The following is a 24,262-nucleotide window of genomic DNA, read 5'->3' as shown; positions in this document are numbered from 1 at the left end:
CATACATTCCACTCCTATAACACTGTATCCTTATCAGTGACCCACCCACCCAAGCATTACATACATTCCACTCCTATAACACTGTATCCTTATCAGTGACCCCCCCACCCAAGCATTACATAGAATACGTTCCACTCCTATAACACTGTATCCTTATCAGTGACCCCCCACCCAAGCATTACATACATTCCACGCCTATAACACTGTATCTTTATCAGTGACCCCCCCACCCAAGCATTACATACATTCCACGCCTATAACACTGTATCTTTATCAGTGACCCCCCCAACCAAGCATTACATACATTCCACGCCTATAACACTGTATCCTTATCAATGACCCCCCCACCCAAGCATTACATAGAGTACATTCCACTCCTATAACACTGTATCCTTATCAGTGACCCCCCACCCAAGCATTACATACATTCCACGCCTATAACACTGTATCCTTATCAGTGACCCCCCACCCAAGCATTACATAGAGTACATTCCACGCCTATAACACTGTATCTTTATCAGTAACCCCCCACCCAAGCATTACATACATTCCACTCCTATAACACTGTATCCTTATCAGTGACCCCCCACCCAAGCATTACATACATTCCGCTCCTATAACACTGTATCCTTATCAATGAACCCCCCACCCAAGCATTACATAGAGTACGTTCCACTCCTATAACACTGTATCCTTATCAGTGACCCCCCACCCAAGCATTACATAGAGTACATTCCACTCCTATAACACTGTATCTTTATCAGTGACCCCCCCACCCAAGCATTACATACATTCCGCTCCTATAACACTGTATCCTTATCAGTGACCCCCCACCCAAGCATTACATACATTCCACTCCTATAACACTGTATCCTTATCAGTGACCCCCCACCCAAGCATTACATACATTCCACACCTATAACACTGTATCCTTATCAATGAACCCCCCACCCAAGCATTACATAGAGTACATTCCACTCCTATAACACTGTATCTTTATCAGTGACCCCCCACCCAAACATTACATAGAGTACATTCCACTCCTATAACACTGTATCTTTATCAGTGACCCCCCCACCCAAGCATTACATACATTCCGCTCCTATAACACTGTATCCTTATCAGTGACCCCCCACCCAAGCATTACATAGAGTACATTCCACTCCTATAACACTGTATCTTTATCAGTGACCCCCCCCACCCAAGCATTACATACATTCCACTCCTATAACACTGTATCCTTATCAGTGACCCCCCACCCAAGCATTACATACATTCCACTCCTATAACATTGTATCCTTATCAGTGACCCCCCCACCCAAGCATTACATACATTCCACTCCTATAACACTGTATCCTTATCAGTGACCCCCCACCCAAGCATTACATAGAGTACATTCCACTCCTATAACACTGTATCTTTATCAGTGACCCCCCACCCAAGCATTACATACATTCCACGCCTATAACACTGTATCCTTATCAGTGACCCCCCACCCAAGCATTACATAGAGTACATTCCACTCCTATAACACTGTATCTTTATCAGTGACCCCCCACCCAAGCATTACATACATTCCACGCCTATAACACTGTATCTTTATCAGTGACCCCCCACCCAAGCATTACATACATTCCTCACCTATAACACTGTATCCTTATCAGTGACCCCCCACCCAAGCATTACATACATTCCACTCCTATAACACTGTATCCTTATCAGTGACCCCCCACCCAAGCATTACATAGAGTACATTCCACGCCTATAACACTGTATCTTTATCAGTGACCCCCCACCCAAGCATTACATACATTCCACGCCTATAACACTGTATCCTTATCAGTGACCCCCCACCCAAGCATTACATAGAGTACATTCCACTCCTATAACACTGTATCCTTATCAGTGACCCCCCACCCAAGCATTACATAGAGTACATTCCACTCCTATAACACTGTATCCTTATCAGTGACCCCCCACCCAAGCATTACATAGAGTACATTCCACTCCTATAACACTGTATCCTTATCAGTGTCCCCCCACCCAAGCATTACATAGAGTACATTCCACTCCTATAACACTGTATCCTTATCAGTGACCCCCCACCCAAGCATTACATACATTCCACTCCTATAACACTGTATCCTTATCAGTGACCCCCCACCCAAGCATTACATACATTCCACTCCTATAACACTGTATCCTTATCAGTGACCCCCCACCCAAGCATTACATACATTCCACTCCTATAACATTGTATCCTTATCAGTGACCCCCCACCCAAGCATTACATAGAGTACATTCCACTCCTATAACACTGTATCCTTATCAGTGACCCCCCACCCAAGCATTACATACATTCCACTCCTATAACACTGTATCCTTATCAGTGACCCCCCACCCAAGCATTACATACATTCCACACCTATAACACTGTATCCTTATCAATGACTCCCCACCCAAGCATTACATAGAGTACATTCCACTCCTATAACACTGTATCCTTATCAGTGACCCCCCCCACCCAAGCATTACATAGAGTACATTCCACTCCTATAACACTGTATCCTTATCAGTGACCCCCCACCCAAGCATTACATAGAGTACATTCCACTCCTATAACACTGTATCCTTATCAGTGACCCCCCACCCAAGCATTACATACATTCCACTCCTATAACACTGTATCCTTATCAGTGACCCCCCACCCAAGCATTACATACATTCCACTCCTATAACACTGTATCCTTATCAGTGACCCCCCACCCAAGCATTACATAGAGTACATTCCACTCCTATAACACTGTATCCTTATCAGTGACCCCCTACCCAAGCATTACATACATTCCACTCCTATAACACTGTATCTTTATCAGTGACCCCCCACCCAAGCATTACATACATTCCACGCCTATAACACTGTATCCTTATCAGTGACCCCCCACCCAAGCATTACATAGAGTACATTCCACTCCTATAACACTGTATCCTTATCAATGACTCCCCACCCAAGCATTACATAGAGTACATTCCACTCCTATAACACTGTATCCTTATCAGTGACCCCCTACCCAAGCATTACATACATTCCACGCCTATAACACTGTATCCTTATCAGTGACCCCCCACCCAAGCATTACATAGAATACGTTCCACTCCTATAACACTGTATCCTTATCAATGACCACCCACCCAAGCATTACATACATTCCACTCCTATAACACTGTATCCTTATCAGTGACCCCCCCACCCAAGCATTACATAGAATACGTTCCACTCCTATAACACTGTATCCTTATCAATGACTCCCCACCCAAGCATTACATAGAGTACATTCCACTCCTATAACACTGTATCCTTATCAGTGACCCCCTACCCAAGCATTACATACATTCCACGCCTATAACACTGTATCCTTATCAATGACCCCCCACCCAAGCATTACATAGAATACGTTCCACTCCTATAACACTGTATCCTTATCAATGACCACCCACCCAAGCATTACATACATTCCACTCCTATAACACTGTATCCTTATCAATGAACCCCCCACCCAAGCATTACATACATTCCACTCCTATAACACTGTATCCTTATCAGTGACCCCCCACCCAAGCATTACATAGAGTACATTCCACTCCTATAACACTGTATCTTTATCAGTGACCCCCCCACCCAAGCATTACATACATTCCGCTCCTATAACACTGTATCCTTATCAGTGACCCCCCACCCAAGCATTACATAGAATACGTTCCACTCCTATAACACTGTATCCTTATCAGTGACCCCCCACCCAAGCATTACATAGAGTACATTCCACTCCTATAACACTGTATCCTTATCAGTGACCCCCCCACCCAAGCATTACATAGAATACGTTCCACTCCTATAACACTGTATCCTTATCAGTGACCCCCCACCCAAGCATTACATACATTCCACTCCTATAACACTGTATCCTTATCAATGACCCCCCACCCAAGCATTACATATACATTCCACTCCTATAACACTGTATCCTTATCAGTGACCCCCCACCCAAGCATTACATAGAATACGTTCCACTCCTATAACACTGTATCCTTATCAGTGACCCCCCCACACAAGCATTACATACATTCCACTCCTATAACACTGTATCCTTATCAGTGACCCCCCACCCAAGCATTACATACATTCCACACCTATAACACTGTATCCTTATCAGTGACCCCCCATCCAAGCATTACATACATTCCACTCCTATAACACTGTATCCTTATCAGTGACCCCCCCACCCAAGCATTACATACATTCCACTCCTATAACACTGTATCCTTATCAGTGACCCCCCACCCAAGCATTACATACATTCCACTCCTATAACACTGTATCCTTATCAGTGACCCCCCACCCAAGCATTACATAGAGTACATTCCACTCCTATAACACTGTATCCTTATCAGTGACCCCCCCACCCAAGCATTACATAGAATACGTTCCACTCCTATAACACTGTATCCTTATCAGTGACCCCCCACCCAAGCATTACATACATTCCACTCCTATAACACTGTATCCTTATCAATGACCCCCCACCCAAGCATTACATAGAGTACATTGCACTCCTATAACACTGTATCCTTATCAGTGACCCCCCACCCAAGCATTACATACATTCCACGCCTATAACACTGTATCATTATCAATGACCCCCCACCCAAGCATTACATAGAATACGTTCCACTCCTATAACACTGTATCCTTATCAGTGACCCCCCACCCAAGCATTACATAGAATACGTTCCACTCCTATAACACTGTATCCTTATCAGTGACCCCCCACCCAAGCATTACATACATTCCACTCCTATAACACTGTATCCTTATCAGTGACCCCCCACCCAAGCATTACATACATTCCACACCTATAACACTGTATCCTTATCAGTGACCCCCCACCCAAGCATTACATACATTCCACTCCTATAACACTGTATCCTTATCAATGACCCCCCACCCAAGCATTACATAGAGTACATTCCACTCCTATAACACTGTATCCTTATCAGTGACCCCCCACCCAAGCATTACATACATTCCACTCCTATAACACTGTATCCTTATCAGTGACCCCCCACCCAAGCATTACATACATTCCACACCTATAACACTGTATCCTTATCAATGACTCCCCACCCAAGCATTACATAGAGTACATTCCACTCCTATAACACTGTATCCTTATCAGTGACCCCCTACCCAAGCATTACATACATTCCACGCCTATAACACTGTATCTTTATCAGTGACCCCCCACCCAAGCATTACATACATTCCACGCCTATAACACTGTATCCTTATCAATGACCCACCACCCAAGCATTACATAGAATAAGTTCCACTCCTATAACACTGTATCCTTATCAATGACCCCCCACCCAAGCATTACATACATTCCACTCCTATAACACTGTATCCTTATCAATGAACCCCCCACCCAAGCATTACATACATTCCACGCCTATAACACTGTATCCTTATCAATGACCCCCCACCCAAGCATTACATAGAGTACATTCCACTCCTATAACACTGTATCCTTATCAGTGACCCCCCCACCCAAGCATTACATAGAATACGTTCCACTCCAATAACACTGTATCCTTATCAATGACTCCCCCACCCAAGCATTACATACATTCCACTCCTATAACACTGTATCCTTATCAGTGACCCCCTACCCAAGCATTACATACATTCCACTCCTATAACACTGTATCCTTATCAATGACCCCCCACCCAAGCATTACATAGAATACGTTCCACTCCTATAACACTGTATCCTTATCAATGACCCCCCACCCAAGCATTACATACATTCCACTCCTATAACACTGTATCCTTATCAATGAACCCCCCACCCAAGCATTACATACATTCCACGCCTATAACACTGTATCCTTATCAGTGACCCCCCACCCAAGCATTACATAGAGTACATTCCACTCCTATAACACTGTATCCTTATCAGTGACCCCCCCACCCAAGCATTACATTGAATACGTTCCACTCCTATAACACTGTATCCTTATCAGTGACCACCCACCCAAGCATTACATACATTCCACGCCTATAACACTGTATCCTTATCAGTGACCCCCACCCAAGCATTACATACATTCCACTCCTATAACACTGTATCCTTATCAGTGACCCCCCCACCCAAGCATTACATAGAGTACGTTCCACTCCTATAACACTGTATCCTTATCAATGAACCCCCCACCCAAGCATTACATAGAGTACGTTCCACTCCTATAACACTGTATCCTTATCAGTGACCCCCTACCCAAGCATTACATAGAATACGTTCCACTCCTATAACACTGTATCCTTATCAGTGACCCCCCACCCAAACATTACATAGAATACGTTCCACTCCTATAACAATGTATCCTTATCAATGAACCCCCCACCCAAGCATTACAGAGTATGTTCCACTCCTATAACACTGTATCCTTATCAATGACCGCGCACCCAAGCATTACATAGAATACGTTCCACTCCTATAACACTGTATCCTTATCAATGACTCCCCCACCCAAGCATTACATAGAGTACATTCCACTCCTATAACACTGTATCCTTATCAGTGACCCCCCCACCCAAGCATTACATAGAGTACGTTCCACTCCTATAACACTGATACAGGAAACTGATACAGGACTTTGTGATATGGTGCAACTCAAATTACCTGCGTCTCAATATCACCAAGACCAAGGAGATGGTGGTGGACTTTAGGAGATCTAGGCCTCATATGGAGCCAGTGATCATTAATGGAGAATGTGTGGAGCAGGTTAAGACCTACAAGTATCTGGGAGTGCAGTTAGATGAGAAGCTAGACTGGACTGCCAACACAGATGCATTGTGCAGGAAGGCACAGAGTCGACTGTACTTCCTTAGAAGGTTGGCGTCATTCAATGTCTGTAGTGAGATGCTGAAGATGTTCTATAGGTCAGTTGTGGAGAGCGCCCTCTTCTTTGTGGTGGCGTGTTGGGGAGGCAGCATTAAGAAGAGGGACGCCTCACGTCTTAATAAGCTGGTAAGGAAGGCGGGCTCTGTCGTGGGCACAGAACTGGAGAGTATGACATCGGTAGCAGAGCGAAGGGCGCTGAGTAGGCTACGGTCAATTATGGAAAACCCTGAACATCCTCTACATAGCACCATCCAGAGACAGAGAAGCAGTTTCAGCGACAGGTTGCTATCGATGCAATGCTCCTCAGACAGGATGAAGAGATCATTACTCCCCAATGCCATTCGGCTTTACAATTCAACCGCCAGGGGCAAGATATGTTAAAGTGCCGGGGTTAGGACTGAGCTTAAGTTACCATTCAATGTATTTTAGTAAACTATTTAAGAACTTTTTAAAAGCTATTTAGTAATGCTTTTTGAGAGGGTGATTTTAGATGCATATCATATTTATACTGAGTTAAGTATTGTATGTAATTAGTTTTGCTACAATAAGTGTATGGGACATTGGAAAAAATGTTGAATTTCCCCATGGGGATGAATAAAGTATCTATCTATCTATCTAACACTGTATCCTTATCAGTGACCCCCCCACTGCTCGTCAGCCTTGAATCTGTAATGTACGTGCTAATCCCAAAGCTTCATTACACAGGCCCCAATTTATACCAGGCTGACACAGAAATATCTATCTTGGTGTCTCTACCACACGAGGTTTCAAATAATCAAAGCACTGAGAAGAGAAAGGTTAAGTAATATTGCAGTCCCCCAATATCTTGGAAGGAAGTGGGCAGTGGAAAGTCCTGCAAGCTGCAGAGAAAGGACATAACCACTTAACAGTATGCATGGAGAAGAAAAAGAACCTACCTAATGTTTTCAAAGGAGTTAACTGCCCAGATGTCTGTCCCCAGAATGTCATAAGATGTTTCTTGGTTACAGATCTGGAAACAAGAGAAACGAGATGCAGAGAATCAGCATTAGTACAAACTCTGGATGTTTATTATATAATAATCTGATGAAGAGTCTCGGCCTGACACATCAACTGATTATTCCTCCCCACAGATGCTCCAGCATTTGGTGAATTTTGCTGTCGAAATCCAACACCTGCAGAATCTCTTGTGTTTATTACACATTTCATGCAACGTTATGTTACAGCACACTACAAGCCCTTCAGCCTACAATGTTGTACCAATCCTTTAACCCTTCCCACCCACATAGCCCTCCATTGTTTTCTGTCATCCATATGCTAGGTTTCATGCAGTGGTGACAGAAAGTCACAGAATCAAATTGCACACCAAAGACCTGACCGTATCATCTTGGTTGGCACAGCAGTGAGAAAACGCTATGTTAATTACCTGTAACACCCTGGGAAAGTTTTCACTGCTATTGTGATGGTCTCTCTGTAGAAGCCGTGTTTGGGTTATGTTAGAGATAACGGGGGCTTTGGAATGTGAGCTGTCCAATGAAGGGAGTGTGTTTTTGTGCCGCGTGCCTGACACCGACCGGGGTGATCTGGGTCTTTTGTTCAGCGGGAAATGGAGAGAGAAGAGATTGTAGGACTCGACCCGGAGCAGAGCCATGATCCGAAGAAGCCCGGGGAAATTGAAGGAGGATCGGCAGAGGGGAAACTGTGAACTCCAACTTGTGCACATTAGACTGTTTCATTAAAAAGAGCCATTTTCCTTTTTTGTTTTTTCTTCATTAACCCTGTAGTCAAATTAAAAATCATAAAGCTAAATTGTTTAATTGCATATGGTGTACTGCCTGTTATTTCGTGGTACTCATTTGTAACGGTAACAGATCACAGAGCACCCACACAAACGGGGGTTTCACATCTCAATCTCACACGTTTGGCGGGGCTGGAGATTGTTTTACACAGCGACAGAAACAGAGTGCTTCATATACATTTCAAACTGAAATCTGACCATTTTTATCAGGTGTAGTTCTTGAGATATGGCGCTTAAACAAACAATCGATCGAACAGCAAGAAAGATTTCTGCGGCTTTACAGTTTTTTTTGTTTGTGAATGAGACCAGAGTTAGAACAGTCTCATTTAATCTCTGACATAACGCTTAGTGGGGTCTCTATGTGGGTAAATACTCCTTAATAATTCTTCACTTCTCTGTAGAAACTTTTAAAATACATTTTATGCATTACCTTTGCATGATTTTTCTACTCAAATAGAAAAGTCTGAAAATGGGACCTTCGTTATTAGAACTTTTAATATCATCAGGCTCCTGAACCGTGTGACTAATTTCACTCAGCTCAGCACTGAAATGATTCCACAATCTATGAACTCAGTTCAAGGACTCCACAATCCATGTTCTCAATATTAACTATTTATTTGTTTCTATTTACAGTATAGTTGCTAGATTGTCTTGTTTTGGATGTTGACGGTTTGTCTGTGTGTGTAGTTTTTCATTTTTCTATGGTATCTCTTTGTTCTACTCTGAATGCCCACAAGAAAATGAATCTCAAGGTGGTATATGGTGACATATACATACTTTGATAATAAATTTACTTTGAACATATTTTCGCACAGGGCACAAGTTCAAGACTGTTGGAGGCAAAGTGAGTGTAGTTGCTATTACTAGGGAGAAGGTGCTTGGGAAGCTGTAAAGTCTGAAGCTAAATAAATCAGCTGGATCAGATGGACTACACCCCAGGGTACTGAAAGAGCTGGCTGAAGAGATGTGGAGGATTTAGAAATAATCTTTCAAGAACACTAGATTCTAGCATGGTTCGGGAAGACTGGAAAATTGCAAACGTCACTCCGCTCTAAAGAAGGGAGAGAGGCAGAAGAAGGGAAACTATAGGCCAGTTAGTCCGACTTCATGATTCGGAAGATGTTGGAGCTGATTGTTAAGGATGAGATCTCAAGGTTCTTAAAAGCACAGGATAAAATCGGCCGTAGTCAGCATGGTATCCCCAAGGGGAAATCTTGCCTGACAAATCTGTTGGAATTCTTTGAAGAAATAACTAGCAGGATAGACAAGGGAGAATCAGTGGATGCTGTGTACTTGGATTTTCAGAAGGTCTTTGACAATGAGCTGCACATGAGGCTGCTTAACAAGATAAAAGCCCATGGTATTACGGGAAAGATACTGGCATGGACAGAGCATTGACTAATTGGCAGGAGGCAAAGAAGGAATCAAGGGAGCCTATTCTTGATGGGTGCTGGTGACTACTGGTGTTCCACAGGTGTCTGTGTTGGGACCATTTCATTTTACATTACATGTCAATGATTTGGATGATGGAATTGATGGTTTTGTGGCCACATTTGCGGACAATACGAAGAATGGTGGAGGGGAAGGTAATACTGAGGAAGCAGGGATGTTGCAGAAGGGGCTAGACAGATTAATAGAATGAGCAAAGAAGTGGCAGATGCAATATAATGTTGGCAAGTGTATGGCCATGCACTTTGGGAGAAGGAATAAAAGTGTAGACTATTTTCTAAACCAGCAGAAAATTCAAAAATCTGAGATGCAAAGAGATTTCATGCAGTACTGCGAGCAGCTGTGGGCCCCTTATCTACGCAAGGACATTAGAGAGGCTGATGAATCTGTGGAATTCATTGCCATAGGTGGCTATGGGAGCCAAGTCACTGAGTATATTTAAAGCAGAGCTTGAGAGGATCTTGACTGGTCAGGGTGTGAAAGGTTACTGAGTAAAGACAGGGAAAGCAGCTGAAATAGAAAATGGATCAGCCATGATGAAATGTCAGCACAGCCTCAATGGGCCAAATGGCCTCATTCTACTCCTGCCATTTATGATCTGATAGAAACAGAAAACCTACAGTACAATACAAGCCCTTCAGCCCAGAAAGCTGTACTGAACATGCCTTTAACTTAGAACTACCTAGGCTTACCCTTAGCCCTCTATTTTTCTAAGCTCCAAGTATCCATCCAGGAGTCTCTTAAAAGACCCTATTGATTCCGCCTCCACAACAACTGCCGGCAGCCCATTCCACGCACTCACCACTCTCTGAGTAAAAAGCTTACCCCTGACATCTCCTCTGTACCTACTTCCAAGCACCTTAAAACTATGCCCTCTCATGCTAGCCATTTCAGCCCTGGGAAAAAACCTCTGACTATCCACACAATCAATGCCTCTCATTATCTTGTATACCTCTGTCAGGTCACCTCTTATCCTCTGTCGCTCCAAGGAGAAAAGGCCGAGTTCACTCAACCTATTCTCATAAAGCATGCTCCCTAATCCAGGCAACATCCTTGTAAATCTCCTCTACACCCTTTCTATGGTTTCCACGTCCTTCCTGTAGTGAGGCGACCAGAACTGAGCGCAGTACTCCAAATGGCGTCTGACCAGGGTCCTATATAGCTGCAACATTACCTCTTGGCTCTTAAACTCAATCACACAATTGCACCGTATGCCTTCTTAGCCACGGAGTCAACCTGTGTAGCAGCTTTGAGAGTCCTATGGACTCGAACCCCAAGATCCCTCTGACCCTCCACACTGCCAAGAGTCTTACCATTAATGCTATATTCTGCCATCATATTTGACCTACCAAAATGAACCACCTCTCACTTATCTGGGTTGAACTCCATCTGCCACTTCTCAGCCCAGTTTTGCATCCTATCAATGTCCCGCTGTATGCTCTGACAGCCCTCTACACTATCCACAACACCTCCAACCTTTGTGTCATCAGCAAACTTACTAACCCATCCCTCCACTTCCTCATCCAGGTCATTTATAAAAATCACTAGAGGCCCCAGAACAGTTCCCTGAGGCACTCCACTGATGACCGACCTCCATGCAGAACATGACCTGTCTACAACCATTCTTTGCCTTCTGTGGGCAAGCCAGTTCTGGATCCACAAAGCAATGTCCCCTTGGATCCCATGCCTTCTTACTTTCTCAATAAGCCTTGCATGGGGTACCTTATCAAATGCCTTGCTAAAATCCATATACAGTTGAAGTCAGAAGATAACATAGACCTAGGTTGAAGTAATTAAAACTCATTGTTCAACAACTCCACAGATTTCATATTAGCAAACTATAGTTTTGGCAAGATGTTGAGGACATCTACTTTGTGCATGACACGAGTAATTTTTCCAACAATTGTTTACAGATTATTTCACTTTTAATTGACTATATCACAATTCCAGTGGGTCAGAAGATTACAAACAAAATCAAAAGAAATCAGCCGAGACCTCAGAAAAAAAAAGTGGACATCCACAAGTCTGGTTCATCCTTGGGAGCAATTTCCAAACGCCTGAAGGTACCACGTTCATCTGTACAAACAATCGTACGCAAGTATAAACACCATGGGACCATGCAGACGTCATACCGCTCAGGAAGGAGACGCATTCTGTCACCTAGAGATGAACGTACTTTTGTGCAAAAAGTCCAAATCAATCCCAGAACAACAGCAAAGGACCTTGTGAAGATGCTATATCGACATAACCTGAAAGGCTTCTCAGCAAGGAAGAAGCCACTGCTACAAAACCGCCATAAAAAAGCCAGACTACAGTTTGCAAGTGCACGTGGGGACAAAGATCTTACTTTTTGGAGAAATGTCCTCTGGTCTGATGAAACAAAAATTGAACTGTTTGGCCATAATGACCATCGTTACATTTGGAGGAAAAAGGATGAGGCTTGCAAGCTGAAGAACACCATCCCAACAATGTAGCATGGGGGTGGCAGCGTCATGTTGTGGGGGTGCTTTGCTGCAGGAGGGACTGGTGCACTTCACAAAATAGATGGCATCATGAGGAAGGAAAATTATGTGGATATATTGAAGCAACATATCAAGACATCAGCCAGGAAGTTAAAGCTCGGTCGCAAATGGGTCTTCCAAATCGACGATGACCTCCAAAGCTGTGGCAAAATTGCTTAAGGACAACAAAGTCACGGTATTGGAGTGGCCATCACAAAGCCCTGACCTCAATCCGATAGAAAATTCGTGGGCAGAACTGAAAAAGCGTGTGCGAGCAAGGAGGCCTACAAACCTGACTCAGTTATACCAGTTCTGTCTGGAGGAATGGAACAAAATTCCAGCAACTTATTGTGAGAAATTTGTGGAAGGCTATCCAGAACGTTTGACCCCAAGTTAAACAATTTAAAGGCAATGCTACCAAATACTAACAAAGTGTATGTAAACTTCTGACCCACTGGGAATGTGATGAAAGAAATAAAAGCTGAAATAAATCATTCTCTCTACTATTATTCTGACACTTCACATTCTTAAAATCAGGTAGTGATCCTAACTGACCTAAGACAGGGAATGTTTTCTAGGATTAAATGTCAGGAATTGTGAAAAACTGAGGTTAAACGTATTTGGCTAAGATGTATGTAAACCTCTGACTTCAATTGTACACTATATCTCAGGGGTGTCAAACTCATTTTAGGTCACGGGCTGGATTGAGCAAAATGCAGCTTCATGCGGGCCGGATCAGTCGGACGCGTGCGAACGCAGCTTTCGTTGCCTCCATTTTTTCAGCCTGCTCTCATGTGTCTCAGTCTCTGCTATAACTACAAAGTGTTTCACTTTACAAATTCCGTTTCTTATGAAGAAGACTACCAAGCAAGACTGCCGAATAAACACTAAAAACCCTGAAAACCTGGTACCTGAATAAACTCAGCATTAGCCATATCATATGCCATAGGCGCTTCGATTACTGGGGCCAGCTTTAATAGTAATTAGATATTATCTCGCGGGCCAAAGATAATTCCACCGCGGGCCGGATTTGGCCCGTGGGCCTTGAGTTTGACATATATGCTATATCTATGGCTCTACCTTCATCAATGTGTTTAGTCACATCCTGAAAAAATTCAATCAAGCTTGCAAAGCATGACCTGCCTTTGACAAAGCCATGCTGACTATTCCTAATCATATTATGCCTCTCCAAATGTTCATAAATCCTGCCTCTCAGGATCTTCTCCATCAATTTACCAACCACTTAAGTAAGACTCACTGGTCTATAATTTCCTGGGCTATCTCTACTCCCTTTCAACAACATCCACAACCCTCCAATCCTCCAGAACCTCTCCCATCCTCATTGGTGATGCAAAGATCATCGTCAGAGGCTCAGTGATCTCTTCCCTTGCTTCCCACAGTAGCCTGGGGTACATCCCGTCCAGTTCTGGTGACTTATCCAACTTGACGCTTTCCAAAAGCTTCAGCACATCCTCTTCCTTAATATCTACATACTCAAGCTTTTCAGTCTGCTGCAAGTCATCCCTACAATTGCTAAGATCCTTTTCTGTAGTGAATACTGAAGTAAAGTATTCATTAAGCACTTCTGCCATCTCCTCTAGTTCCATACACACTTTTCCAATGTCACACCTGATTGGTCCTATTCTCTCATGTCTTATCCTCTTATACATACTTGTAGAATGCCTTGGGGTTTTCCTTAATCCTGTCCGTCAAGGACTTCTCATGGTCCCTTCTTAAGCTTCTTTCTGCCAGCCTTATAATCTTCTCGATCCCTATCATTAGCTAGTTTTTTTGAACCTTTTGTAAGCTCTTTTCTTCTTGACTGGATTTTGGTATATAGTTCCACATTCCTAAACTCAGAACTGTGTTGTCCAGGTACCAGAGTCTGTAGAGGAAAACTATGGAAAGTTGTAGTTGGGGAGGAGAAGGAGGCTAAAAAGGGCTGGTTTTCTTTGGACGGTTCGAAAAGGATGAACAGGAAGAGGCCTATAACTCTTGGCAGAGTAGCCAATATGTTGGGGGTTAAATTTAAGTTAATTGCTAAAAGGAAAATGAAGAAATATTGTTTCACTTTTCAAGTAGTAAGTATCTGGGACTCAGTCTATAGGGAGAATGGAAACAGAAATCCTTCAATCCAATGAAAAAGCACCTGGATGCTAACTTGAAGACTCCGAACCTGCAAGGATATAGGCCTAGATTGATTCATTTATTTATGTATTCAGCTCAGAACGAGCCCTTCTGACCCAAAGGGCCGCACACCCAGCAACCCACCTATTTACGATGACCAATTGACCTACTAACCAGTATGTCTTTGGACTGTGGGAGGAAACTGGAGCACCTGGAGAAAACCCAAGTAGTCATGGGGAGAACATACTAACTCTTTACAAATGGTGCCACACTCCCGAACACCCCAAGCTGTAACAGCATCACGCTAACTGCGACGCTATGTGGGAAACAGGATTACACCAAAGCTCAATATGTACTACATGCATTTTGAATGACACTTTATTGACATTTTATGGTAAAGTTTGATGTTTTGGTCGGTTATAAATATGTAGTCGATTAACAATAAACTTGAACTTGACTTTTGGTTAGCATGGATATGATGGACCTTCTAGAGAGTAATATTTTACAACTTTCAGATTAAAACTTTTCATTTTTTTTAACCTGCCATCCATTTAGCTGCTATGGTTACTGGACAGTGGTAAAATTGAGGCATTTGTCATTTAATAAGACCATAAGATATAGGAGAAGAAGTAGGCCATTCAGCCCATCGAGTCTGCTCCGCCATTCAATCGTGGGCTGATCCAATTCTTCCAGTCATCCCCACTCCCTCTGCCTTCCTCCCCATACCCTTTGTTGCCCTGGTTAATCAAGAACCAATCAATCTCTGCCTTAAATACACCCAATGACTTGACCTTCACAGCCGCTTGTGGCAAAAAGTTCCACAGATTTACCACCCTCTGACTAAAGAAATTTCTCCGCAGCTCTGTTCTAAAAGGACGTCCTTCAATCCTAAGTCGTACCCTCTTGTCCTAGACATCCCTACCATGGGAAATAACTTTGCCATATATATTCTGTTCAGGCCTTTTAACATTCGGAATGTTTCTATGAGATTCCCCCCTCACTCTCCTGAACTCCAGGGAATACAGCCCAAGAGCTGCCAGACATTCCTCATATAGTAACCCTTTCATTCTTGTGAATCTTCTCTGAACCCTCTACAATATCAGTATATCCTTTCTAAAATAAGGAGCCCAAAACTGCACACAATACTCCAAGTGTGGTCTCACAAGTGCCTTACAGAGCCTCAATATCACATCCCTGCATTAGAAATGAATGCCAACATTGCATTCACCTTCTCAACCTGGAGGTTAACCAACTCAACCTGCAGGTTAACCTTTAGGGTATCCTGCACAAGGACTCCCAAGTCCCTTTGCATCTCTGCATTTTGTATTCTCTTCCCATCTAAATAATAGTCTGCCTGTTTATTTCTTCCACAGAAGTGCATGACAATACACTTTCCAACATTGTATTTCATTTGCCACTTCTTTGCCCATTCCCCTAAACTATCTAAGTCTATCTGCAGGCTCTCTGTTTCCTCAACACTACCTGCTCCTCCACCTATCTTTGTATCATTGGTAAACTTAGCCACAAATTCATTAATCCCATAGTCCACATCATTGACATATTTCGTAAAAAGCAGCGGTCCCAACACCAACCCCACCAAACTTCACTGGTAACCAGCAGCCAGCCAGAATAGGATCCCTTTATTCCCACTCTCTGTTTTTTGCTAATCAGCCAATGCTCCGGCCCATGCTAGTAACTCCCCTGTAATTCCACGGGCTCTTATTTTGCTAAGCAGCCTCATGTGCAGAACCTTGTCAAGGGCCTTCTGAAAATCCAAGTACACCACACCTACTGCATCTCCTTTGTCTACCCTGCTTGTAATTTCCTCAAAGAATTGCAGTAGGTTTGTCAGGCAGGATTTTCCTTTCAGGAAACCACGCTGGCTTTGGCCTATCTTGTCATGTGTCTCCAGATACTCCGTAATCTCATCCTTAACAATTGATTCTAACAACTTCCCAACCACTGATGTCAGGCTAACAGGTCTATAGTTTCCTTTCTGCTGCCTCCCACCCTTCTTAAATAGTGGAGTAATTTTCCAGTCATCTGGTACAATGCCAAAATCTATCAATTCTTGAAAGATCATCGTTAATACCTCCGCAATCTCTCCAGCTACTTCCTTCAGAACCCGAGGGTGCATTCCATCAGGTCCAGGAGATTTACCATATATTCCGGAGTATAAGCCAACCCCCATTTTCAAGGTTAAAAAAGTAACTTTTTCATGTTACCTTTGTATAAGCTGACCCCTTTTGTAGAGATTTTTGATTTAACCAGAAAAGATCACAAGATCTCAAGTGCCGGTACTCAGCTTTGCCGGATCCGGACCATGGAAATTTTGTGAACCAGTACCTGCTAAGAAAACAGGCCTACACATTATAAGCGAATTCTTAATAAATAAATCAGGGAGAGAAATTTTCAATTAGGTTTCCAATGGAAAAGAATCCTCTGAAATGTAACCCCGGTGAAACCATTTAATACCCATCATAATCTCGTTAAAACATAACACAGGGTGGCAGGATCAGTACGTGTACTCAGTATTGAGTTTGCGACCACCATGTACAAAAGATTAAAACAAATGCAATATGATGCTGGCTTCAAGCCGAAGGTTGTTGATTTTGCTAAAGGAATGAATAATTCTGCAGCTGCTAAGAAGTTTAGTGTAAACGTGAGAGAGTGAGAGAGTGGAGAAAGGCAGAGGACACGCTGAGAGAAATGCCAAAGACGAAATGTGCAAACCACAGGAAAACATGCCAGTGGCCAGAACTGGAAGAAAAAGTTTTAGAGTGGGTGAATCACCAGCGATCGTCAGGATACATTGTTACTGGAGAAATGATTCGAGTTCAAGCGTTGAAATGGGACGAAAAAGACAACTGCAGTATACTGGATGTTCAAAAGTGTCAGGGAAGTGAAGAATGTGCAGTGAAAATTATGACTGAGTGGGTGCTCAGGAAGCTTAATGGTCTGAGGATGGATAAATCTCCTGGACCTGATGGAATGTACCCTCGGGCTGTAAAAGAAGTAGCTGGAGAGATTGTGGAGGCATTAACAATAATCCTTCAAGAATCGATAAATTCTGGCATTGTACCCGATGACTAGAAAATTGCAAATGTTACTCTACTATTTAAGAAGGGTGAGAGGCAGCAGAGACTTACATAGTTTAGGGGAATGGACAAAGAACTGGCAAATGAAATACTATGTTGGAAAGTGTATGGTCATGCACTTTGGTGGAAGAAATAAACAGGCAGACTATTATTTAGATGGGGAGAGAATTCAAAATGCAGAGATGCAAAGGGACTTGGGAGTCCTTGTGCAGGATACCCTAAAGGTTAACCTGCAGGTTGAGTCAGTGGTGAAGAAGGCAAATGCAATGTTGGCATTCATTTCTAGAGGTATAGAATATAACAGCAGGGATGTGATGTTGAGGCTCTATAAGGCACTCGTGAGACCACACTTGGAGTATTGTGTGCAGTTTTGGGTTCCTTATTTTAGAAAGGATACACTGACATTGGAGAGGGTTCAGAGAAGATTCACAAGACTGATTCCAGGAATGAAAGGGTTACCGTATGAGGAATGTCTGGCAGCTCTTGGGCTGTATTCCCTGGAGTTCAGGAGAATGAGGGGTGATCTTATAGAAACATTCTGATGTTAAAAGGCCTGATCAGATTAGATATGATGAAGTTATTTCCCATGGTAGGGGAGTCTAGGACCAGAGGGCATGACTTCAGGATTGAAGGACGTCCATTTAGAACTGAGATGTGGTGAAATTACTTTAATCAGAGCATGGTAAATCTGTGGAATTTTTTGCCACGAGCGACTGTGGAGGCCAAGTCATTTGGTGTATTTAAGGCAAAGATAGATAGGTTGTTGATTAACCAGGACATCAAAGAATATGGGGAGAAGGCAGGGGAGTGGGGATGAAGAATTGTATCAGTCCATGATTGAATGGTGGAGCGGACTCAATGGGCCAAATGGCCTACTTCTGCTGCTTTTTCTTGTGGTCTAATGAATGTACAAGGGAGTCCAGAAATGTTACTCTACTATTTAAGAAGGGTGAGAGGCAGCAGAGACTTAGAAGCAGAAAGATGGGGGGAGGGAAAGATGTGTATGGTTGTGGGAACCCATTGGAGGTGGCGGAGGTTTCAGAGAATTATGTGCTAGCCGTGGAGGCTGGTGGGTGGCAGGTGAGGGCAAGAGGAATCTTCTCTCAATTCCTCCGTCTCCGCCGCATCTGCTCTCAGGATGAGGCTTTTCATTCCAGAATGAAGGAGATTCCCTTCCTCCACTATCAAGGCTGCCCTCAACCGCATCTCTTCCATTTCACGCACGTCTGCTCTTACCCCTTCCTCCCCCCACCCTACCAGGGATAGGGTTCTCTTGTCCTCACCTACCACCACACGTCCAGCACATAATTATCCAAGACCGCTTCACCGAGCACCTACGCTCCATCCACCAGACAAGCAGGATCTCCCAGTGGCCACCCATTTTAATTCCACTTCCCATTCCCATATGTCCATCCATGGTCTCCTCTACTGATGTGATGGGGTGACACTCAGGTTGGAAGACCAACACCTTATCTTCCTTTTGGGCAGCCTTCAACCTGGCGGCATGAACATTGATTTCTCAAGCTTCCGGTAATGCTCTCCACTCTCCTCCTTCACTATTTCCCATCCCTTATCCCTCCCTCACCTCATCCCCTTGCTTGCCCATCGACTCCCTATGGTATTCCTCCCACCCTTTTTCCCTTTCTTCCATGGCCTTCTATCTCTTTCACCAATCAACTTCCCAGCCCTTTACTTCACCACCTCCCCCTCCAGGTTTCACCCGTCCCCTTGTGTTTCTTGCTCCCCTCCCCCCACCTTTTAAATTGACTCCTCAGCTATTTTCCTCCAGTCCTGCTAAAGGTTTTGACCTGAAACGTTGAGTGTACTTTTTCTGTAGATGTTCCCTGGCCTGCTGAGTTCCTCCAGCACTTTTGTGTGTCGCTCAGCCTGGACGATGCTGAGATTTGTGGCTCTGTGGAGGCCAAGCTATCTGCTGTAAAACTCCTTGTTCTTCTTTTTGGTGAAGATAGTTCTTTGTGACCTTGGCCATATGTTTGGGCTCATTGTTCTTCTGCAGAATGAAGTTGGGACCAATCAGATGCCTCCCTGATGGTATTCCATGGTGGATGAGAATCTGCTTGTACTTGTCAACATTGAGGATCCCATTAATTCTGACCAGATCACCAACTGTATTTGCAGAAATGCAGACCCAGACTATAGGAAACTTCTGCAGTGTTTCACTTGGCACTCCCCAGCTCTTCTACGGACAAACAGCCTCCTGTTTCAGTCAAAAAGGAGAGCAGTGGTTTCCTCCCTGAACACCATTCTTGTTCAGTGCTTTTCCTTTAGTGGACACATGAACAGAGACTTTAGCAAATTCTGGAGACCCCTGCAGGTCTTTTGCTGTTACCCTTGGGTGCTTTTTCACATAGTGCTCTTTGTGAGATCCTTGCAGGATGCCCACTCCGAGGGAGAGTAGCAACAGTACCGAATTTCCTCCATTTCTAGACAGTCTCTCTTGCTGTGGCCTGATGAACACTCAATGCTTTTGTAGCCTTTCCCAGCCTCATGCATCTCTACAATTCTTCTTCTAAGATCCTTTGAAAGTTGTTTTGATCGAGGCATGGTGCACATAAACAGATCTTTCTTGAGAAGAGCAGATTCTGTCAGTAACCTGACTTTCTGTGTCTTTCTTTTATCGGGCAGGGTACCTCTATAACCCACACCTCCAATCTCCTCTCATTGATTGGAACACCTGACCCCAAATAGCTTTTGTAAAAGGCATTACCTGAAAGGTTCACATACTTTTTCTAATAAATACATGTAATATTGGATCATTTTTCTCAATAGAAAAATTGTTATTTTTGTGTTATTTATTTAATTGGGTCCTCTTTATGTAGTTTTAGGACACAAGAAGATCTGATCATATTTTAGGTCATATTTATGCAGAAATAGAGAAAATACTACAGGGTTCACAAACTTTCTAGCTCTCACACTAATCCCCTTTACTAGTCTTGCGTATAGCTTTCCAAGCTTGTGGCAATTCAAGCATTTGGCTAGAAGCTTCTTCCATGTTGTTAGAAGATCGGTCTTCACCACAACACATTTCAGAACAAGTGAAAGCAAGAGTGGGCCATTCTACACCATTCACTCAAAGCAAAAATCACTGCTGACATTTTCCATGATGCTACTTTCCTGCACTAACCCCATATTCATTAACTCCCAGAGTTACCCATCCTCTTCCAACACCCCCAAGATCACTCCTTTGCACAAACACTTACTTTAGAACGAGCTCTTCCCTTGTCATGCCCCCTTAGGGCCTATGTGATAAGACCACCCTTAGTCCTCTCAGCTCCAAAGAATATCAATTGAAATTGTTTAGCATCATTAAATAGGATCGCCCTCTCATGCTAGGAATTAGCACAGTGAATTTCCTTGGACTGCTTCCAATGCCATTATCTCCTCTCTAAGTGCACATAGTCCAGATGTGTCTTCACTAACACCCTGTACAATTAAAACAAAACCTTCCTATTTCTAAACTTGAACCTCTTTGAAATAAAAGCCAATCTGCTATTTGGCTTCTTAACCACTTGCTGGATCTGCTTACTAATTAATTTGTGATTTATACATAATAACACCGATTCTCAGTGTGATATACAAAAATAATAACTAGTTGTGGGGAGCAGTGGTTTCACCACCCTCCTTCCCTGGACATGTCACCAAACTCTACAGACAAATTTCACATCTTTGCTGAAAAAGCTACGGAAAGTTGTAAACTCAGTCAGCTCCATCATGGGCACGAGCCTCCCCAGAATCGAGGACCTATTGGCCCTTCAGTTCAGAGTCACTTCACCATCGTGTTCTCGAATGACTGAAAATGGCCATAGCAGAGAGTTGGAAGTAGAACTACAATAAAATATCTTTTAAAAAGCAGTGAGGCTCTGAATGAGTATTAAATAAATGAGTCAGTGCTTGAAGAAAGGAAAGGAACGATTTTTACGCTGGGCCAAATTGAAAAGGTTGGGATATCTAGACTGGAGGTGAGGGATGGGATTGTTCAGCTTGCTGCTCTGCACAGTTTTTGCGCTGGAATGAAGCTGTGGACTGTAGCTAACGGCCGATCGCAGTGATGACTGGCTTCAGGGACTTTTGTGAACCTCAGTTGTCTGGTTGCTTTTATTCTTTGCACAATTTGCTTACTTTTTGCAAATTTGGGTTTTACTGCCTTTTTAAAAGTGGTTTCTATTGAGTTTCTTTGTTTTGTGGCTGCCTACAAGTAAACAAATTAAGGTTGTATATAGTATACATACTTTGATTTTGAGAAGTTTCAGTAGTTGTGTGATCAATTATTCAGACCCTTCAATGTAGGTTTAAATGCCAAAGAATTAGACAAGGTACTGACATCTATGTTCAGCATAGCTGAATCAGAATGGGTTTATTACAACTGAATGTCATAAAAATTGTTATTTTGTGGCAGTATGCAATAAATGAAATATGTCATGGTGCAATAAAAAATAAATAAAAAGCAGTGCAAAAACTGAGGTAGTTGGTTTATTGTCCATCCAGAACTCTGATGGCAGAGGGGAAACACTGAGAGCGTGCCTTCAGACTTCTGTACATCCCTCTTGAAGATTAATAAATTAATTTTCAGTTTATTGTCAGATTCTAGTATTTTATTTCAGATTATTTATTTAGCTACATTTAAATTCCCCAGCTGCTATGATTCAACTTCAATTTACATCCACAAATCATCAGTGCAGTCCTTGGATTGACTAATCCAGTAAAGTGACTGTCCTGTGGGCATCCCCTCGGCTCCCTGTTTCCATGTGACAGAGGAACAGAATCCGGCCATTCGGCCCATCGAGTCTGCTCCCCAGTTCAATCATGGCTGACTTATGATCCATCTCAACCCCATTCTTCTGCCTTCTCCTCATAACCTTAACACCCTGACTAATCAAGAACCTATCAACCTCTGCTTTAAATATACTCAATGACATGGCCTCCACAGCTGCTTGTGGCAATGAATTTCACAGATTCACCACTCTCTGGCTAAAGAAATTCCTCCATCTCTGTTCTGAAGGGACATCCCACAATTCTGAGGCTGTGTCCTCTACTTCTAGTTTCCTCTAGTCCTTCAAGGGCCTACCAGCACTTGCGTACGAGCCCACTGCCTTAATAATTATGTTGATGCTATTAAAGGCTAAATTACAATTCTTTTTATTTTTGTTTCTTCACTGATGACGCCAATGCCGCCTACTTACTGCCCATTGAAACTTTGCCTTTACGTTGGACTGGTATAAACAGCTAGAATGTATTTCATCTGCACTGATCAGATAACCACAACCTAGTTCACATCTTTTAACTACCGGTAAGATATTTCCTATCAGCTGTTCCTTTCAAAAAACATTGTTGTTGACTGAAAGAATGTTGTGAAGAATGTGATTTTTGAGTCAAGTGTAAAATAATCCTGACATTCCAGCTGTGGCTTGGTTTGCCACCATGGAAACCTCCAGCTTTCATTAAATCACATTGAAAATGCAACATCTAGGTTCTGCAACTTAAAAAAACTACTTGGGACATCAAAAGTGCCAATAAGGCCAGCATTAATTGTTTCTTGCTGGCATTCACAGTAAATACAAGAACCACAACAGCATCAATGAAAGACCCAACCCAACAGGACAAACAACCAACGTGCAACGAACAACAAACTGAAAATACTAAATTAAATAAATAAGCAAGCAAGCAATAAATATTGAGGAAATTAGATGAAGAGTCTTTGAAAGTGAGTCCATTGGTTGTGGGAACAGCTTAGTGTTGGGGTGAGTGAAGTTGAGCGAAGTTATCCTCTCTGGTTCAGAAGCCAGATAGTTGAGGGGCAATAACTATTCCTGAAGCTGGTGGTGTGAATCCTGTACCTCCTTCCTTATGGCAACAGCAAGAAGAGTATGACCTGGATGGTGGGGGTCTCTGATGACAGACGCTGCTTTCCTGTGATAAAGCTCCATCCTTGTAGATGTGTTCAAATGTCTAAACCAGATTAAGTTTATTTGTCACATGTACAGTGAAATGTGCCAGTTGTGTCAAATCAAATCAGTGAGGATTGTGCCGGGCAGCCCACAAGTATCACCACACTTCTGCAGCCAACACGACCTGCTCACAGCTCACCAACCCTAACCTGTACATGTTCGGAACATGGGAAGAAACTGCAGCAGCCAGAGGAAGCTCACCTGGTCATGGGGAGTATACACAGTGGCAGGAATCAACCCCTAATTTTACAGATGACACTATAAAGTGACTGTGCTAATCACTAATTTCCTTGATAGTGCTGGGAGAAAAGTTTTGCATTCTAAGCCAGCAATGATAAGAGATTAAACACTCATAATAATATGTGGCTTGGAGTTGAA

The 24,262-nt window shown here is 43.0% G+C and overlaps 1 protein-coding gene across 4 annotated transcripts in view; it reads right to left on the bottom strand.

Annotated features, from left to right (window-relative positions):
- ctif (CBP80/20-dependent translation initiation factor) overlaps positions 1–24,262 on the bottom strand; it is a 235,616-nt gene that overhangs the window by 118,941 nt on the left and 92,413 nt on the right. For all 4 annotated transcript variants that reach the window (XM_073064057.1, XM_073064058.1, XM_073064059.1 and 1 more), the window contains exon 4: positions 7,884–7,957. In XM_073064057.1, coding sequence (XP_072920158.1) covers positions 7,884–7,957 — 74 coding nt within the window. The remainder of the gene's footprint in view (positions 1–7,883; positions 7,958–24,262) is intronic.

Source organism: Hemitrygon akajei, chromosome 13 (assembly GCF_048418815.1).
Source record: "Hemitrygon akajei chromosome 13, sHemAka1.3, whole genome shotgun sequence".
Lineage (NCBI taxonomy): Eukaryota > Metazoa > Chordata > Chondrichthyes > Myliobatiformes > Dasyatidae > Hemitrygon > Hemitrygon akajei.
The sequence above is the reverse complement of the archived record's forward strand: the minus strand, read 5'-3'. Positions and strand labels throughout refer to the sequence as shown.